Source organism: Pyrus communis, chromosome 9 (genome assembly GCF_963583255.1).
Source record: "Pyrus communis chromosome 9, drPyrComm1.1, whole genome shotgun sequence".
NCBI lineage: Eukaryota > Viridiplantae > Streptophyta > Magnoliopsida > Rosales > Rosaceae > Pyrus > Pyrus communis.
The window spans coordinates 12,648,588-12,667,234 of record NC_084811.1 but is presented as its reverse complement, the minus strand read 5'-3'; the positions used below and the strand labels follow the sequence as shown (position 1 = coordinate 12,667,234).

General features: G+C 39.6%; 1 protein-coding gene and 1 pseudogene across 1 annotated transcript; one reads left to right on the top strand and one right to left on the bottom strand.

Moving 5' to 3' along the window:
- Window positions 1–654: 654 nt before the first annotated feature.
- On the bottom strand, window positions 655–8,458 carry LOC137744406 (uncharacterized; annotated as a pseudogene).
- A 4,143-nt stretch (window positions 8,459–12,601) lies between these two features.
- Window positions 12,602–18,402, top strand: LOC137745089 (pyruvate kinase 1, cytosolic-like). The gene is made up of 16 exons (XM_068484962.1): window positions 12,602–12,871; window positions 12,976–13,072; window positions 13,168–13,265; window positions 13,690–13,845; window positions 14,473–14,550; window positions 14,787–14,918; window positions 15,052–15,132; window positions 15,257–15,328; window positions 15,429–15,518; window positions 15,603–15,747; window positions 15,948–16,036; window positions 16,236–16,331; window positions 16,457–16,524; window positions 16,670–16,769; window positions 17,425–17,484; window positions 18,005–18,402. Exons 1-16 carry the CDS (start codon window positions 12,803–12,805, stop codon window positions 18,155–18,157), a joined length of 1,584 nt encoding a protein of 527 aa, XP_068341063.1. The 5' UTR covers window positions 12,602–12,802; the 3' UTR covers window positions 18,158–18,402.
- The last annotated feature ends 245 nt before the right edge of the window (window positions 18,403–18,647 follow it).

The window sequence follows — 18,647 nt, the reverse complement described above, 5'->3', positions numbered from 1 at the left end:
GACCTATCCAGGCCTCTATATGCTAGGGTTTTTTCTTGTTAAAAGAAATATGCAAAGAGAAATCTACTTCACTCTCCCTCGCCTCCTTGCATTTCATTTCATCTTTGAATCCCAGTTTTTTCTCTAAAAGTTAAAACCTTTTTTAAAACAAAATCGGCCATGGCCTGGTACCATTTCAACATGTATTACTCAAATTTAACTCTACAAGTGAACAAAGAATCTCACAATTAACATCTTCATGCATTCAAAAGTTGATAGAAACTGATCATTTAGCAATATAAAGCAATGCAGGAAGGTCCGAGATGCATTCAAAAGATTCAATACAATTTTAGATAGATATGCAACGACAATTTCAGTCTGTCGTAACTCGGAACCATATTTTTCTATTCACACCACTATTAATACAAACTGACCAAGAAAAATGTTAGTCATCTGCATCAACAATCATCCTCCAAGTAACATGCATAACTTAGACAGGATAGTTATAATTTGTACTCTACCTTTTTGTACTACAGTGGCAAATGATATATGTCGAGGATATGCAGCCAAGTCTCAGCGAACAGAGGTTTAGAAGCCAACAATTTTTCTAAATATTAGACCTAATAATCTGAGGAAATTAGACCTAGTCATACAACAGCTCAGAGTTCTAAAATATTAGCTAATCCTTCCAGTTTGATCTATCAGGGTACCAACTTGTTCTCCGCACAGTGCTTTCGATATATTTCCAGGCTCTAACAGATTAAAGACCACAACTGTACATAAAATTGTAAATTGATTACTATGAAGTTCAACACCCATGTACATAATAAAAGACACCATCCAATTCATTTGATTGGAGTTCACACAACTTCTGAGTATAAGCTTGATGACTCAATTGTCTCACTATTGTTCAACTTAACAGAATTGCAAGAAAATCAAAATACACTTACTCGGAACCCCGTTTTCTTCGCAGAAGGTCAGTGCCATCGTGTCTATGGAGGTGACGCCTCCTGTGACCAACTCCCTCATAGAGATGTGATCAAATGTAAAATTATTGTCTTGAGAGTTGGAGTCATAGACACCATCTGCATTGGTACCCTTGAGTACTGCCTCTGCATTAACTGAGAACTTACGAGAATCACAAAATTTTGCATAAAGTCCAAAACATGTGGGTGGGGAGGCATGCATGTATACGTGTAACATGTGTGCAGGTGTTTGAGCAGAAGTAGAACAATTCTGTGTGATTTTAAGAATGCAATATGTTGAACATGAAGTGTGAATGATCGAAGAGCTATACCCTCCAAAGCTCGAAGTGCTGCAGCCGTGTCAGTGGTAAAGAGATGATTTCCAGTGCTAGCGCCAATTCCAGCAAAAATTGCAACCCTGCTTTTTTCAAGATGCCTGATGGCTCGCTGCCTACTGTACGGTTCAGCAATCTCATGCATCGAAAATGCAGCTTGAACACGAGTCTGGACTCCCATCTTCTCCAGTGCTAACTGGAGCAATACGGAATTCATTATAGTGGCCATAATTACACATCACAGTCATCTTTTGAGTACCATATATATCTAGCAATTTATAATTAGCATAACTATCAGAGAGTGGAGATAGGACATAGACCCAAGCTTCTATAATTACACCATTTCTGTAACATCCCTCCAGCATAAATGCTATATTTCAAGTGAAGAAGTAGAAATGAAAATTGTATCTTCAACTTCTAGTGGAACATGCATAATCTTCACACGAGACAAATGAGATAATAAAACAAAAACTGGTCATTATGATATAACATTCTCAGGCGCTCTATATTATGATCCAAATTTTACTCTAGTGCTTTATGAAAAAGAAAAAAACGAAGCAGACCAGATCAGATCAGATCAAATGGGACCCAATACATTGGACATGCATCCACTAAATCATGTCAGTAATTCAAGGCATATTTACCCAGTTGGTGTATGCAGTAGTTCTATGTAGCCTATTGCAGATACCACAAATCCAAAGGAAAAGGTGGAATGAAGTTAAAATGCAAAAGTAGCAATGGTAATTACCTAATCTGGTATACAATACTTCTATGATTCTATCCAACCCGGTTGCCGTCACCCATGCATCTCCACAAAAGAAGTTGGGACCTCCAACAAGAATTGCCACCTTTTGCACCGAGCATGAAACAAAACAAATGTTGCAGATTAAACTCAAAAGGAAAAGAAAAAACATAACACTGCAGACAACAAAAGATCATACAAATACCAATGCATACCTCCACGCCATTACGACAGGCCAATGCAACTTCGTTTGCAAACAGCATTGCCAGTTGCCCAATCACTAACCCACACTATGAAACTTGTAGAAAAAGGTATGTAGGCTAAAAAATATATTTGTTATTGATACGTGAATGTAGAAAAATGGAAGAGAATGCAAATGGAAGAGAATGCTTATGGAAGAGAATGCAAATGGAAGAGAATGCTTATTTTTTCATTATATTTCTCTACAAGATTACAAGGATATATATACATGATACAAGTGTATAGGTAGGACAAGGTAGCCGTCCTAGTGTGTAGGTAGGACGGCTGTAGAGGACAAGGTAGCCGTCCTAGTGTGTAGGTAGGACAAGGTAGGACGGCTTGACGACTGTAGGACGGCTTGACGGCTGTAGGACGACTTGACGGCTATAGGACGGCTGTAGGACGGCTAGTGTGTAGGTAGGACAAGGTAGGACGGCTTGACGGCTGTAGGACGGCTTATTCTTCCAATAATAATATTATATACAATTACACAAGGACTCCAATCATATTCCTTATTTGTCTAACACTCCCCCTCAAGTTGGAGAGTGGATGTCAAGAACTCCCAACTTGCGTAACATACTCGAAAACTTTTCTTTCCCAAGAGGTTTGGTAAACAAGTCTGCCAACTGTTGTGCCGTACCCACATGCTTGGTCTCTATTGTGCCATCTACAATCTTATCTCGTATAAAGTGACAATCCATCTCAATGTGACGAGTTCGTTCATGAAAAACAGGATTGGCAGCTATATGTAACGCTGCTTGATTATCACAAAATAAAATGGAAGGACCATCCAAAGGAATGTTCAAATCCTTCAACAAAAAAACGAAGCCAAACTATCTCGCAACAAGCACCTGCCATGGCCCTATATTCCGCCTCTGCTGAAGAGAGCGAAACGGTTTTCTGTCGTTTCGTCCGCCAAGAAATCAAAGAACCGCCCAAGAATACACAATACCCAGTAGTCGAACGGCGAGTGATAGGGCAACCTGCCCAATCAGAATCACAAAACGCAGTTAACTTGGTCTGGTTGTCAGAACGAAATAATAAACCTTGACCTGGAGTAGCCTTCAAATAACGAACAATACGAAGCGCAGCATCCATATGAGATATCCTTGGCTCGTGCATAAAACGGCTTAGAACATGCACAGAATAGGTGATATCCGGCCGAGTGATAGTGAGATATATTAACCGACCTACTAATCGTCGATACTTTTCAGGATCCTTGAGAAGTTCTCCTTTATCAGATAATTTTGTGTCATCCATAGGAAAAGCAATGGGTCGTGCTCCCAAAAAACCATAGTCCTTGAGAATCTCTAATGCATACTTGCGTTGAGAAATATAAATCCCTTGTTTGGAACGAGAAACCTCAATACCCAAAAAATATTTTAAATCACCAAGGTCTTTTATCCGAAAATGATCACGGAGAAAAGACTTCAGAGAATTAATGGCACTAGCATCATTGCCTGTAATCACAATATCATCCACATAAATGAGCAAAGCTGTGAAAGAAATACCAGACTTTTTAGTGAACAATGAATAGTCAGCTTTGGATTGTTGAAAACCGGCAGAAATGATGGCACTAGTGAATTTGGCAAACCATTGGCGAGAAGCCTGCTTAAGACCATAAAGTGACTTGTGAAGGCGACACACAAGATTCTCCCCCTGTCGCCGAAGACCAGGAGGAGGAGACATATAGATTTCTTCATGTAAGTCACCATGTAAGAAAGCATTATTAACATCAAGCTGATGAAGAGACCAAGACTGACTAGCAGCAAGAGCAAGAAGACAACGCACCGTAATCATCTTAGCAGTAGGAGAAAAAGTGTCATGATAATCAATACCTTCAGCCTGAGTGAAGCCTTTAGCAACCAAACGAGCTTTGTAGCGGTCAATAGAGCCATCGGAATTGTGCTTGAGTTTGTACACCCACTTACAACCAATGGGAATTTTGCCAGGAGGCAAGGAAGTTAAAGTCCAAGTATCATTAGCATGTAAAGCTTGAAGCTCCTCAGTCATAGCACGTTGCCAATTGGGGTCAGTGGCAGCCTCGGCAAAGGAGGAAGGCTCCACAGTCCGACTGACAGAGTTAATGTAAGAAAAATGCCTGGGAGAGTAACGGTGATAAGAGAGAAAATTACAAAGTGGATATCGCGTACCTTGTGTAGAACCGGGTTGCGAAGTCGAAGATGGGTGGGATGGCAGAATCACCTGCGAGCAAACGTAGTCTTTTAAATAGGGTGGAGGTTTATGGGCACGGGAAGAGGTGCGGGGAAGGGGAGGATTGGTAGGTAGTGGGGGGGTAGGGATGTCCGTGGGTAAAAGGGTGAAAGGTAAGGAAGTAGCGGGGGGGGAAGGAGGGGATACCGAGAGGGCAGGGGCATGGGGAAGAACGGGTAATGGGGCAGCAGGGGAATCTGTGGGAGGCGTGGAAGGGGAGGAAGGTGGAGGAGGGTGAGGCGTCGGGGCAGGAAGGGGTGGGTTATATGTAAAGTCCAGAGGGGGTGGGATGGGTAGGGTAGGCGAAGAGGATGGGATAGGAGGGTGAGAAACGGCATAAGGGAAAGTAGTTTCATGAAAGATGACGTCTCGACTAGTGAAAATGCGGTGATTGTCGAGATCGTAAAGGGTATAGGCCTTTTGTCCATGAGGATAACCGAGAAAAATGCAACGATGAGCCCGAGGGGAAAATTTGGTGGTGGGAGTGACAGAGGTGGCATATGCCAGACAACCAAAGACGCGGAAGTGGTCATAAGATGGGGTTTTCGAAAAGAGAACCTCAAATGGGGATTTATGATGGAGAAGACGGGTAGGGAGACGATTGATGAGATAAGTAGCGGTAAGAACACATTCCCCCCAAAACTTGATAGGAAGATGGGATTGAAAACGAAGGGCGCGAGCGGTTTCAAGAAGATGACGATGTTTTCTTTCAACAACGCCATTTTGTTGGGGGGTATAAACACAAGAAGTTTGTAAAAGCACCCCATGATCAGAGAAAAAACTACGAAGAGATAAAAATTCACCACCATTGTCAGTACGAATGCATTGGATGGTAGTGCGGAATTGGGTAGTGACATAAGCAAAAAAATCCTTAATTAATTGTTGAGTGTCGGATTTATGTTTCATGAGGAAGACCCACGTAAAGCGAGAAAAATCATCCACAATGGTTAAGAAATAATGAGCACCAGAAAGAGAAGAGGATTGACGATTCGGGCCCCAAATATCACAATGAATTAAAGCAAAAGGGAAAGTGGATGAAATTGAACTCAAAAGAAAAGGTTGACGAGTTTGTTTTGCCAACGGACAAACATCACAAATATGACTAGAATCAAAAGTGCAATTAAGAGAACTAGATGCTAAAGCTTGCAAACGAGTGGAGGAGGGGTGACCAAGACGCCTATGCCAGAGGGAGGAGGGGATGGTAATGATGTTGCAGAGAGGTTGACGGGTGGGGAGAGAAGAGGTAAGGGCCACAAGGTAATACAGATCGCCACGTCGCTTACCCACACCAATCATCGCCTTCGAAACCAAGTCCTGCAAAACACACCAAGAAGGAAAGAAGGTTATGGAACACGATAATCCATCTGTAAGTTTACCAACCGATAAAAGGTCCACTCGGAAATTAGGGACACATAAAACATCCTTCAAAGTAACTGATGAATTTAAAGGAAGAGTGCCGGTAAAAGTAATGGGAGCAGAAGCACCACTAGGCAAAGAAACAGGCGGCAAATGTGAAGGAGAGCGATTAACCAAACATGAAGCGGAAGAAGTAATATGATCCGTAGCACCACTGTCAAGAATCCATTGACCATGACGAGAGGTGACAGGTAACAAACCTTGGGCAAAATCAGTAGTGAGCACGGCATTGGCCTGAGGAGGGGTGGTGGTGTCACGTAGAGCAGCTAGAACACGGGAGTGCTGCTCGGCAGAGAGGTCAGGCATGGCAAGCTGCAAGTCATGCAAAGTGGGCTGGGCCCCGTGCACTTGGTGGGTCGCTGGAGTAGAAGAGGAGGCGGGGGCCTGGGTGCCTTGCACGTGATGGGCTTGGGTGAAATTATGGGGCCGGGAAGCAGAAAACCGTGGCTGCCAGGGAGGACTGGAAGGTGCATGACTGCGGGAAGAACTGGAAGCAGTGGCACGGCGCGGTGGTCGCCACGGTTGGCCATGGAGGGGATGGCCAACGGGATAGCCATGAAGTTTATGGCAGGTGTCTCGGGTATGATAATCAAAATTGCAGTAGGTGCAGTGGAGGGGAGGACGAGCAAATGAGGGACGGGACGGGCCACGAACAGCCATGGGAACGGCAGAGAAAGCTGCCGAAAAAAAAATTAGGGCTAGGGTTATAAACCTGCTCTGTATACCATGTAGAAAAAGGTATGTAGGCTAAAAAATATATTTGTTATTGATACGTGAATGTAGAAAAATGGAAGAGAATGCAAATGGAAGAGAATGCTTATGGAAGAGAATGCAAATGGAAGAGAATGCTTATTTTTTCATTATATTTCTCTACAAGATTACAAGGATATATATACATGATACAAGTGTGTAGGTAGGACAAGGTAGCCGTCCTAGTGTGTAGGTAGGACGGCTGTAGAGGACAAGGTAGCCGTCCTAGTGTGTAGGTAGGACAAGGTAGGACGGCTTGACGACTGTAGGACGGCTTGACGGCTGTAGGACGACTTGACGGCTATAGGACGGCTGTAGGACGGCTAGTGTGTAGGTAGGACAAGGTAGGACGGCTTGACGGCTGTAGGACGGCTTATTCTTCCAATAATAATATTATATACAATTACACAAGGACTCCAATCATATTCCTTATTTGTCTAACAAAACTTGCTCTCGAGAAGTAAACACATTGACACAGAGACTGACTAATCATAAGCTAAGATGATCAACATTTGAATGAGATAAATCAAATGGGTTTGCATATATAGAATAGAAACCATCGAGTCGACATTGTTTGGAGCAATGCCAGCAAGAGCAGCACTACTGATTTTGAAGACCACTCTTCGCCATTTGATACTCGGAGCTGATTTCACCTTGTTGTTCATCTGACCTACAAGACTCGACACTGTCGTTCCATATCTGCTGAAAAACAACATAACACAACACAAGTACTTGAGCAACCAATTGCAGTAATAACCTAACAAAAATGCAGCACTAACCCAAAGCTCTTTGATTGCCGTGGAGTGTTACCCAAAGAAGAAACACCCTTATCATTATCGGAGGTGGCCTTTGCCGCCACTGAATTGCCGACGATCTGCTCCATCTTCTGAAACCAAGGCCAGTGATTCGCCGACACGCTGCCGCTGCTCATCATTTGCCTCTCAAGCTTGTACCTCTTCTTCAAGTTATCGACCTTGTTATTGCATTGTTCGATGCTCTTCCTCTGCATCTCGCACTTCTCGCTTACAATCGTCTCTACCTCCTCTCAATCTCTGCCTCTCAGATTTCCCCGATTCAACTGCGTGAACTTGTCTAGGTAGGCATCGAGGAGGTACAAATATTTATGTGTCGCTTCACTCCTCTTTGTCCTTTCTGTAATCTCCGTTCGTAGATGCCAAGGCTTTTGATTTCTTGTAACTGTACGAAGCTCCTACTTCGTCGCCGTACTCATCTGAGTGGTCCTTTCTCTTCTCTCTAGCGGTGACGACGACGTCGATCTGATCAGTGCCGCTACCAAACGGATTCAAGGAAAACGCACATGCGGCTGCATTTTCGTAGTCGTCTGCATGGCATTCTCCATCGTTGACCTTGTCCTTAAGTGCAAGTTGAGATAGTGGTGTGTGGACTAGGGGAGTTCGTGTCGGAAGTAGTGAGGAGGCGCATAGGACTAGTAGACGTAGTGGGATGTTGGCACGTGAGGGAGTGATAATTAGCGTTAGAGTCGTCACCAAGGAGAGAGAAGTCTTCGTCACATGAAGCCATTAGAAGAGCAACGTTAGGGATAAAGGGGTTGGAAAATCGACGACATTAGGGAAGGCGGGATGAGATGTTGGGGCGGGATGAGAGAGAAACACGAGGTTGTTTTACGGAACGGGTAAGACGTGAATCAGTGTGGGATGAGACTGTGACGGCTTCGTGACGGTCAACGTAATGAATAAGGATTAAATTAGAGGTGGGCAAACGGATACTGGACCGGCGAGTAGGGACTCGTAATAATGGTTCGTGGTGGGTTCGGAAAGGGTTCGGGGCGGTTCCATAGTTTTTATATACAAAATCGGGCGGGGCGGGTCCAAGTAAAAGGTGGGGAGGGGCGAGTCCTATTTTTCGAGGGTTTGGACCAATAGATTAAATGGAAACGGTTCAAAACTCTCACACACATAGTGGAGAATAAATGTATACGATTCAAATCTCAAACACATCTCCACCGTTCATTTCTAACACACTTCTATTATCTTGGTCTCTCATCTCAAATTCCAACTCGAGCCTTGAGGTCTCATTGGACTCTGTCCGACTCCAACCACTATCTTCTCCCATCGTAACTTTGTCTTCTTCGTTGGTATATACATTATGTTCACCTCAAAGATGTCGGCATGGCTATAGCAAAGATGACCAAGAAGGACAAGGACATCACCACCTTCTTCGATGGCCTCACGGAGAAGAAGATCGATGTCTTCGCCAATTGGGAGAAGAAGTTTGAAGCATACCGGTTGTTGGCCACGTCTGGGTATGTAATTTGAGGGTTAATTTTATGTAATTGAAGCAAAATAAGTGCCTTTGGGAAAATCTCCTTCTGGTATGTATGATTTTGTTTTGATTCATCAATTGGTGTAATTTGTAATGGCAAGGGGGGATGTCTTGGATCCGTAAGGAAGATGATGTCTCTCTAGTTCGATTTGTGCGTGAAGGTCAGCAACTCCAATTGAAGCTAATGATGTGGCTGGGCTCAAGCGTGAATTGCAAGCCTTGTTAGACTTGCGAACCTGGCCAGAAACGGGTCGGGTTAGGTCCGGTTCTAGATTCAGAAACTCCATTACTCGACCTGCCCCACCCCATTGCATTTTAAAATAGGTCTGGTCCAATCCCTCTAAATTTTGGCCCCAACCCGACCCATGCCCACCCCTAGGTTAAATAGTTCATGGAGCTAAATGATAACGTGGGTGGACCGGAACTGATATGGACGGCTAATTGGTTATTGCTTCGTTTCATCTTTTGTTATCGCGTTTCACAAATGGCTGGACACGAATTTAACAAGTTTTCGGATCAACACGATAACAAATCAGGTTGTTATCGAATAACCTAATAAGCACATATTAAGAAAACAGGTCGATCCAGATATATACATGAGTACACCGTTACACGATAAGAAAATTATTAATTTAATAATTTTACACATAGATGTTATTTCTTGGTGACAAATGGAGGGCTTTCATTATCCAATACTTTCTCGGTTAGCAAGAAATGTGTTAATAATTTCCATTTCAACTATTGCGTTAAAATCTGCATTTAGTATTGGGGCTAGAGTACTAGATCAATATTGTTGTTCATTGTTGCCAAATACAATTCAAGCTTGTTGTGCACACGAGATTGACAAGCCTTACTGAAAACATCATTAATATAACTCTTGAAGAAAATAGATCAAGCCAAAGTTTGAATACCATTTCTCCATGATGATCGATGAAATTTGAAGGATTTTGTAAAAAATTGAAAAACAACATGCAAGCTTTGAGTTTCATTAACAAGGTTTTAACTTCTGAGAAAGGCTTCACAACCTTGAAAAGAAAAACTCCTTCATTTTGCATATCCTTGCACATTTGATATTTTATAGTTGTGTGTTGGTGCTTTTATATTAGGCACTTATTTTAGAGTATGTAGTACTTCAAGACAAATATGTTTTATGTTTTGAAGTAATATTTATGTGGCAATTTGGTATGTGCAAATTAAAAAAAATAAAAAATTAACGAGTCGAAACATGTCAGGTCATTTTATCTATTGGGTAAAATGACTGAACTATTAAGAGCACGTTAAGATGATGAATGTGACATGACACAACCTGTTAAGATAATATGTGTTATACGAAAACGACACGAACACGACAAACATGACTTATTTGCCGGGCCTAATGTGGAGTACCAGCTTGAAAATTGGGTACTTAGAAATTTTTCTCTATCAGTTAGCCTTCTAGGCATGTACGAGTAATGGTAGGGAGACTAAATTTTTAAACTAAATTTGCAAACTAAATGATCTGTCATAAATCAGAAGTAAGCACGTTAATCAACACTTAAGTAATAATTCAATTATCAATAACCACATCATTTATGTAGAACCATGATTTTCTAGAGTCGAGCTTAGTGTCCACAAATCTAACCCATCTTTTCTTGTTATGCATCTTATGCGTATATGTAGGATAACTAATTTAACATGCACGTAGGTTGATGACGTATTCCCTCTCCACACGTAGTATTAGGGTGAGGACTTTGGTGGACAACTGATGATACCCGTGGGCTCATAGCATAGATCTTCATTTACGAGCTTTCGTTCTTGGGGCTTGTCCTATACTCCCATGTGTAGCCCGCAATGCGCTCATTTGTCAAAATCGAATTTTATTTTTTCAAAACTTCAAACCATGCCCACATTATCCTAGTGTTATAATCAATGCAATAGATGATTTTCATCTGTAAATAATAGAGAGTAATTGCCACTTTGTACTAGGTCGTGGGTCGTATGAAAATTCAAAGCTTGAGAGATTTTAGTATGCCTGAAACACGTCTTAATAGACTAAATGTTTTAGTACAATTGATTGAAAATTAAATAAAATTATTTTTCGACTTATTATATTAAAACACTTGAAATACTGAGTTATGTTCTCACCGCATAAAAAAAATTTCCTAAGCTCGACGCAATAAAATCAACTTTCAAAGGGGTGCGTCGGCCATGGACGACCGCACGCGGCACATAAAATAACCAGCCCCTAGAATTTGACCAACCGATGACCCATAGCAACTTTTAAAAATAGGAACACAAGCAGAAAAACACATGTGTGGGTCCCATGAGCTTTTAAGTTAAGCTGTTTGTTGCGTTTCGTGGGGCAGAAGCGGTAAGCTGAAAGCTGTTTGTTTTAGATCAAAAATAAAAAATAAAATAAAAAAAGAAAGCTGTTTGTTTGAAAGCTAGTAGGCAGCAACCAGTTCTAAACCAAACCACCTTACAAAGCACGTGCTATATTTTTCCTACTCACGGAAAAAACACACGAGGAAACTCGCACCACGCGTTAATGATTCGCGTGAGGTGTACCTTTTGCCCTCCCCCACGAAACCAAAACCAAGCTCCTGACGACGCACTTCCACTTCTGCCACGTGGTCCACACGACCGGATACGTGTATTTAATGTTAAAAGATTGAAAAAATAAAATATATTCTTGTTTTTGTTTTGGCAGATTTGTCGATTTCCTTACTAAACTTGTGTATTGAACTTTAATTTTAATGAATTATTTCTTGAATTTTTAGAATTAGTTAATTTTCTCATTTTTATTAATTAATGAAACTTTCTTTGTCAATTAAGAAGGAATGAAAAGACTATTTAATCTTATATCATACAAAAAAGAAAAATAATGAGCAATAATGTAATTTCACAAGTTTAAATTTGCATCACCTACCGGTGATGTTAAAATTCTTCCAATATTAAAAAAAAATAAAAAATAAAAATAAAAAAACCAAAAACAAAAACCTATCACTCCCCCGTTCTCTCTCTCTCCGTCTCCGTCTCATTTTCTAAAAAAAATGTGTTCATACACACAAAATGTGTAGGCAAATGCTAGTATAACTTAATTTTAGTCGATTACTTCTGAACTTATATAAATAGTTAATTTTTTCTTTGACGTTGAATTTTAAAAATTTTCATTCATTTTGATCACATGAATAACACATGACATCTATATGTTGGCAAAAAAATAAAAATTAGATGGATGAAAATTAGATGAAAATTTTTAAATCCATTGCTAGAGTGGGGAATTGGCAATTTAGAAAATTTTAAAGGTAATTGGTTAAAGTTAAAGTTGAGAGGAAAAATTGACAATTATAAAAAGGAAAACTAATGAAAAAAACTTGAAAACTTTGAATTTTAACGAAAATGACAAAATAAAGGGTAAAATGAATAGTACCAAGATTGATTTTTAGTGTAAAAATATGATTTTTTGTTAAATTAAATAGTATCGAGAGTTTTTCGTTAAAACTGCCTTATAAAAATTCATGAAAATAATCAGCTATATTAAAAAAAAAAAAAAAAAAAAAAAAAAAAAAAAAAAAGTAGCGCATTTGTACAAATTGAGGACAAGCCGACAAATACTTGTTCTGTTTTGGTTTTTTTTAATAAAGTAGGGCAAAATACCAAAGTGAAGTGCGAAAGCAAAACAGGGAGGATTTCCATATTTCTTTGTCGTCGCAAAGAAATTAAAATATAAGCGTTTTTCAGAAGCAGAAAAAAAGCGTATTCTTCCAAAGGAATCAGGTTTCGATTCCCCCCGTTTCATTTCGTTCCGCTTCTTCTTCTTCTCCAGGCAAAAAGCAGAGAGTAATCAGCACAAGCAGCAACAAGAAGCAGCGAAGATGCATTCGAATCACCTTCTTCTAGAAGAGCCAATCCGGATGGCTTCGATTCTCGAGCCATCCAAGGCTGTAAGTAAACTCAAATCCCTAATCCCTAATTCGATTTTTGATTCAGATTTGGTTTGTGAATGTTTTTTTTGTTCGTTAATTTAATAGTTTGGTAATTTTTGCAGACTTTTTTTCCTGCAATGACGAAGATTGTGGGTACGCTCGGCCCCAAATCTCGATCGGTGGAGGTTATCGCTTCCTGCCTTGATGCTGGAATGTCTGGTATGCGATTTTATTCGCCAAAAGCAAATTAAATTTTGAATTTTTCGTTTTTTTGTTGGGTTTTATTTAATGGATTTGAATGGTCTGGTTGGCAGTGGCCCGATTCGACTTCTCGTGGGGCAACCCGGAATATCACCAGGAGACTCTGGAGAATCTCAAGGCCGCTGTTAAGAGTACTAAGAAGCTTTGCGCTGTATGTTTTCTTTTAACTTTTAAGGGGATTTGATTTGTTGATTTCTTTTGTTTGCCAATTCCCATGCATGCCTGTGTTTTTCAGTTGTAAACAGTTTAATAAATGAATGAAGGCATTTATTTTTGTCTGTTGATCCTTGTTTTTCAGTGAATCCCTACATCGGGTTAATCTTCTGCTTGTTTAGTTTTGATCTTTGGGACTATTTGAGAGTCCTTCAACTGTTGTTTGGTCAGCATTTTCGAAAGAAATGAGAAACTCAATTATGAATTGCTAACGGGACAAATCTTCGTAGTTTAACATCTGAGATTGCCATCAAAATATTTACTAACTGTGTTATTAACAACTGTGGTTTTCTCCTTTTTGTGTGCTGAGTAATAGGAAGAATAAGCTAGTGACTGCATGCTAATGTTTGGCTGTTTATCAGGTTATGTTGGACACTGTGGGTGCTGAGTTGCAAGTCGCCAACAAAACTGGGAATCCTATTTCACTCCTTGGAGATGGACTCGTTGTTCTGACACCAGATCGTGGACAAGAACCATCCTCAGAGCTATTGCCCATCAATTTTGATGGATTGTCAAAGGTTTGCCAGCACCTATCATTTTATCACGGCATGCATGACTTGGTTGAATATATAACAAAATTGATGGACAGGTTCAAAAACTAGTCAAGGTTAGGTTTAGGTCTCTTACTACTTATAATGCTGAAATCCGGTGGAGACGTTCATAGCTTTGGACATTGCGTTTCACCAAAATAAGTGAGGTTTTAGTAACAATGACTAAAATTGATGAACTTAAGCCTGTGAATATGGAGTTGATTGATGGCCCACGGTTTGGAGAACTTTTCCCAGTACTGTTTTCTCTTTGTTGTACATCCCCAATAGAATTCTATTCTGCTGGTAATGCTTGAAATTATGGATCTTCTGATGACAATAAAGTAATTTGAGTGGCGCCATCACAGTTTGAATTACGTGTTCATATATGGAAGACAGAGTCAGACCTACGTGTTCTCATGGTGACAGTAGAGATTATCTCAAAATGTCTCCCTTTAAGATACTAGAAATTTTTCTTTTACCTCTTAATGAGTTGGACACTGCAAGTTTCTATTATTATGTTGTTTTAGTTTATGTTATTTATTCATTTTTGTAGTAGTCCATACCGACATAAAATCTCCATAATATCACAAGTCAATCTTCAAATTGTTTTTGCAGGCGGTGAAGAAGGGAGATACCATTTTTGTTGGTCAGTACCTGTTCACTGGAAGTGAAACGACTTCTGTATGGTTGGAGGTAAAACATATATAGTTGGAGAATAAACTTGATAAAGAAATCTTTTTAGTTTGCTTCCCTGAAATTCCCCCACCCCTGAATCTGAAAAGTCCTGTTTCCACTGAAGAAAATCTTCACTATGGTCCAGTTGTTCGGAGTAAATTAGTATATGAACAAACCTAAAAGAACTTTACATAATCATTGAGGGAAGTTGGAAGGCCATGATTGGCTGATAATTTTTATTTTCAATTGCTCAGGTTTCTGAAATAAAAGGAGATGATGTTGTCTGTTCTGTAAAGAATTCTGCAACATTGGCTGGTTCATTGTTCACTTTGCATGCGTCTCAAATTCCCATTGAACTGCCTACTCTCTCCGATAAAGATAAGGAGGTAAGTTATTTTAACTTGCTGCCCTGACTACTTTTAATAGGTTTGTATAGAATGATTCAAGTCTCTATTAGTTAATTTTGGCCTGATGCCTTGACTGATTTATTGAGTGCTTGAATTCAATGCTTAATTCAAGGTTATAAGTAGTTGGGGACTTAAAAACAAAATCGACTTCCTGTCATTGTCATATACCAGGCATGCAGAAGATGTTCGCCATGTAAGTGTGATTCCAAGTTCCATGTCCTTGTATCAAGTCTCAACATCTGAATACTCTATATTATTTCATCATTTTTGAAGTTGGTTGTGGGAATAACTTGAGTATTGTTAATGGTATAATGCAGGCTCGTGAGTTCCTGAATCAGTTGGGTGACCTCAGTCAGACACAAATCTTTGCTAAGATTGAGAATATGGAGGTGAGGTTCATCTATTTTCAGTTCAGAATCTCAACTTTCCAATGACAATGCTGAGTACTGAATATTTATGTTTTTGTTTTGTTTTGTTTTTATGCATTAGGGATTAACCCATTTTGATGAGATTCTGCAAGAAGCTGATGGTATCATCCTCTCCCGTGGGAACTTGGGCATTGATCTCCCACCAGAGAAGGTCAATTTCCTTAATTTTGAAGTAGAAGGTGTTTAAATATTTATTTGTTTTAAAAGAAGTGAATAAACATTTTGTCTTTTACAGGTCTTTTTATTTCAAAAGGCTGCCCTTTATAAGTGTAACATGGCTGGAAAGCCTGCTGTGGTTACTCGTGTTGTGGATAGTATGACTGACAACTTGAGGCCAACCCGTGCTGAAGCAACTGATGTTGCAAATGCTGTATTGGATGGTGCGTCCCTATTTGACTCAACGAGTGCTTTAGAGACTACTTGTTAAGGCCCATTGAAGGGTTTACTTTGTTATGGTTGCATCTACTAATGTCTGAGATATTCTCTTATTTTTTGTTACTGTTTGCCATTGTTTGCAAGTGCTCTGTTGACTAGAAAAATACGTTCTTTGTTTCCTAACTTAATTGTCTTGTGGGTGCAGGAAGTGATGCAATTCTTCTGGGTGCTGAGACTCTTCGTGGTTTGTACCCTGTCGATACAATCTCTACTGTTGGTAAAATTTGTGCTGAGGTAACCTTTTACTTGTAATTTTATTAATTCTTTGTTTGGTAACTTTTTATATCAATGCATATCATTTTAGTATATTGAGGATGATTTCCTGTGCTGGACATGTCATTAAATTGGCTTATCGCAATGCACTAAGTATGAAAACCACATTTTGTTTCGTTTCCTTTACAAGTATAGTCTTTCCCAATTTTAATCCATGCAGGCAGAGAAGGTTTTCAACCAAGACTTGTATTTTAAGAGGACTGTCAAATATGTTGGAGAGCCAATGACACACTTGGAATCTATTGCGTCTTCTGCGGTATGACTTTTAATATGTTGCTCTTCTGATAATTTTATGTTGCCTCCTTTTGTAGTTAGTATTCTGGATGAAATTATTGCATGATTTTGTTTGGTACTTGAATTGTCAATGTTATCACTGTCTAGGTACGAGCAGCGATTAAGGTGAAGGCATCTGTTATTATTTGCTTCACTTCTTCTGGAAGAGCTGCGAGGTGTGTATTTGGTATCCTTGGAAATGCAGAGTTATCTGTTTGTAATTAATTTATTCTGATGTTTGGCATTAATAAGACAAATCAATTTATGCTTCTTTTTATTAGCGAATGTCCTCAATTCTTTTAAGTCGTTCGTATTATGCAGATTGATTGCAAAGTATCGACCCACAATGCCAGTTCTTTCAGTTGTCATTCCCCGGCTCAAGACAAATCAGCTTAAGTGGAGCTTTACTGGAGCCTTTGAGGTGTGCCCTTGACTCTTGAGTCTTTGATTAACTTCTAGTTCAATTACTGCTGTGAAGTCTATCATAATGCATGCCATTTTGTGGTTCTTTTTCCTAAACTTATTTGGAAGTGCATTTACATATGCAAAGTTTGATGTATAGAAGATTGTTATCCATTCTTGTGAGATGGAAATGTCTTGATGCTATGCATCTGTTCACTAAAGAGTCCAAGAAAAGTAAAGATGTTTACCAGTTTAATCACAATGTTGCTAAATGTGAGTCGTAAAAAGCTTCTAAATCTCATGCATAATTTAAGCGTCATGTCAAAATCCAGGTCTATACTTTTGTTAGCTCGTTATTAATTAACTCCATTATGCTTTATGGGAAAGACAATGTTAGAATTCATAAATTGCAGCTGTAATATGGCTAATTAAATATCGGTCATGATCAGATTTAGTACGAATGCTATGCTCAGCTTCGAGTGATTTCTGACTCGGGTAAAAAATGGGATATATATGAAGTGTGACTTTTTTTGTAGAATTAAAACTCGTTTTAGAAGTTTGCATATTAAAAAATGCATATTACTTATACCTGTTCTTCTATTATTTGTTCTCTTATCATTTTAATCTGTAACTTCTTCCTAACTTATTTTTCTCAATAACATACCAATTTGCAGGCAAGGCAATCACTTCTAGTGAGGGGTTTGTACCCTATGCTTGCTGATCCTCGACATCCTGTAAGTACCTTATTCCTGTAAATAGTGGAGGTCGTATGTAAATTTATAGATCTGTGGTTTCTGCTAGTTAATGTTATAGAGGGTCTTGAGTATCTATATTCATACTAAACTAGCTTGACCACTACACTTGAACATTGAGTTAGGTTTGGATGGTACTTGGAGCCACGAATGTTTGGCAAAGAAGTATCCTTTTCTCTATTTTGGCACACCCTTGGTGGTGAAAAGAATGGGTTTGAGCTCCAATTTTAATCACCACTCACCTGTATTGTTATTTCTCGGCCCGAGTTTTCGGACCCTGTCCTACCTGTTTGTAATGAGTTTGACTATAGATGCAAACCTGTAATTACCCTTTAGGTGGAATGTTGCGTTGGTCCTGCGTGGATCTTTTTCAGTAAAAAAATGGATGTTTGTTTATAAGCATGACAAGTAATAGAGCTATCAAACATTTAGTTTGTTACAGGTTTTACCGTGGTATTGATCTAGTGTCACTCAATTTGTTGCCCCATATGTGATTTTGCAGGCCGAGTCTACCAGTGCAACAAACGAGTCAGTTCTAAAGGTCGCCCTTGATCATGGAAAGGCATCCGGAGTGGTTAAGTCACACGACCGAGTAGTCGTTTGCCAGAAAGTTGGTGATGCCTCTGTAGTCAAGATTATAGAGCTTGAAGATTAGAATTCTTCTTTACCCTCATTTTTGAGGCGTAATTTCCTATCTTCTGTTTTCTTGTCGGAAAATGGACCAATCATATCGCCCTCGAGGTTTATAGCCCTCAGGTTTTGGAGGCTTGGTAGTTGATTAATTGTTCTATGCTCACAGTTATAGTCATGGTGTACGTGACCCCCCCCTAAAAAAAAACAAATTTTGTGTTTACATATCAAAGTTGTTCAAGTCTCCAATAAAGATGGTTTTTTGTGATATTTGTTGGTCGGTTTTTTCAACTGAGATATTCGCCTTAAACTGAATGTTGTCCAAAGCGTAACACGACACTGAAAGACTGAGATTGGCACTTGACATTGCAAGTATGGAGTTTTGCTACATCCTTTCGGTTCTTAGCGAAATTGTCTACTGAAACAATTAATGTCTTTCGTAACCAAAAGGAAGAAAAAGGAGTTGCTTTTCTCGAATCTTCAAGGAGCAAGGGCAAAAGAAACAAGCGACCATC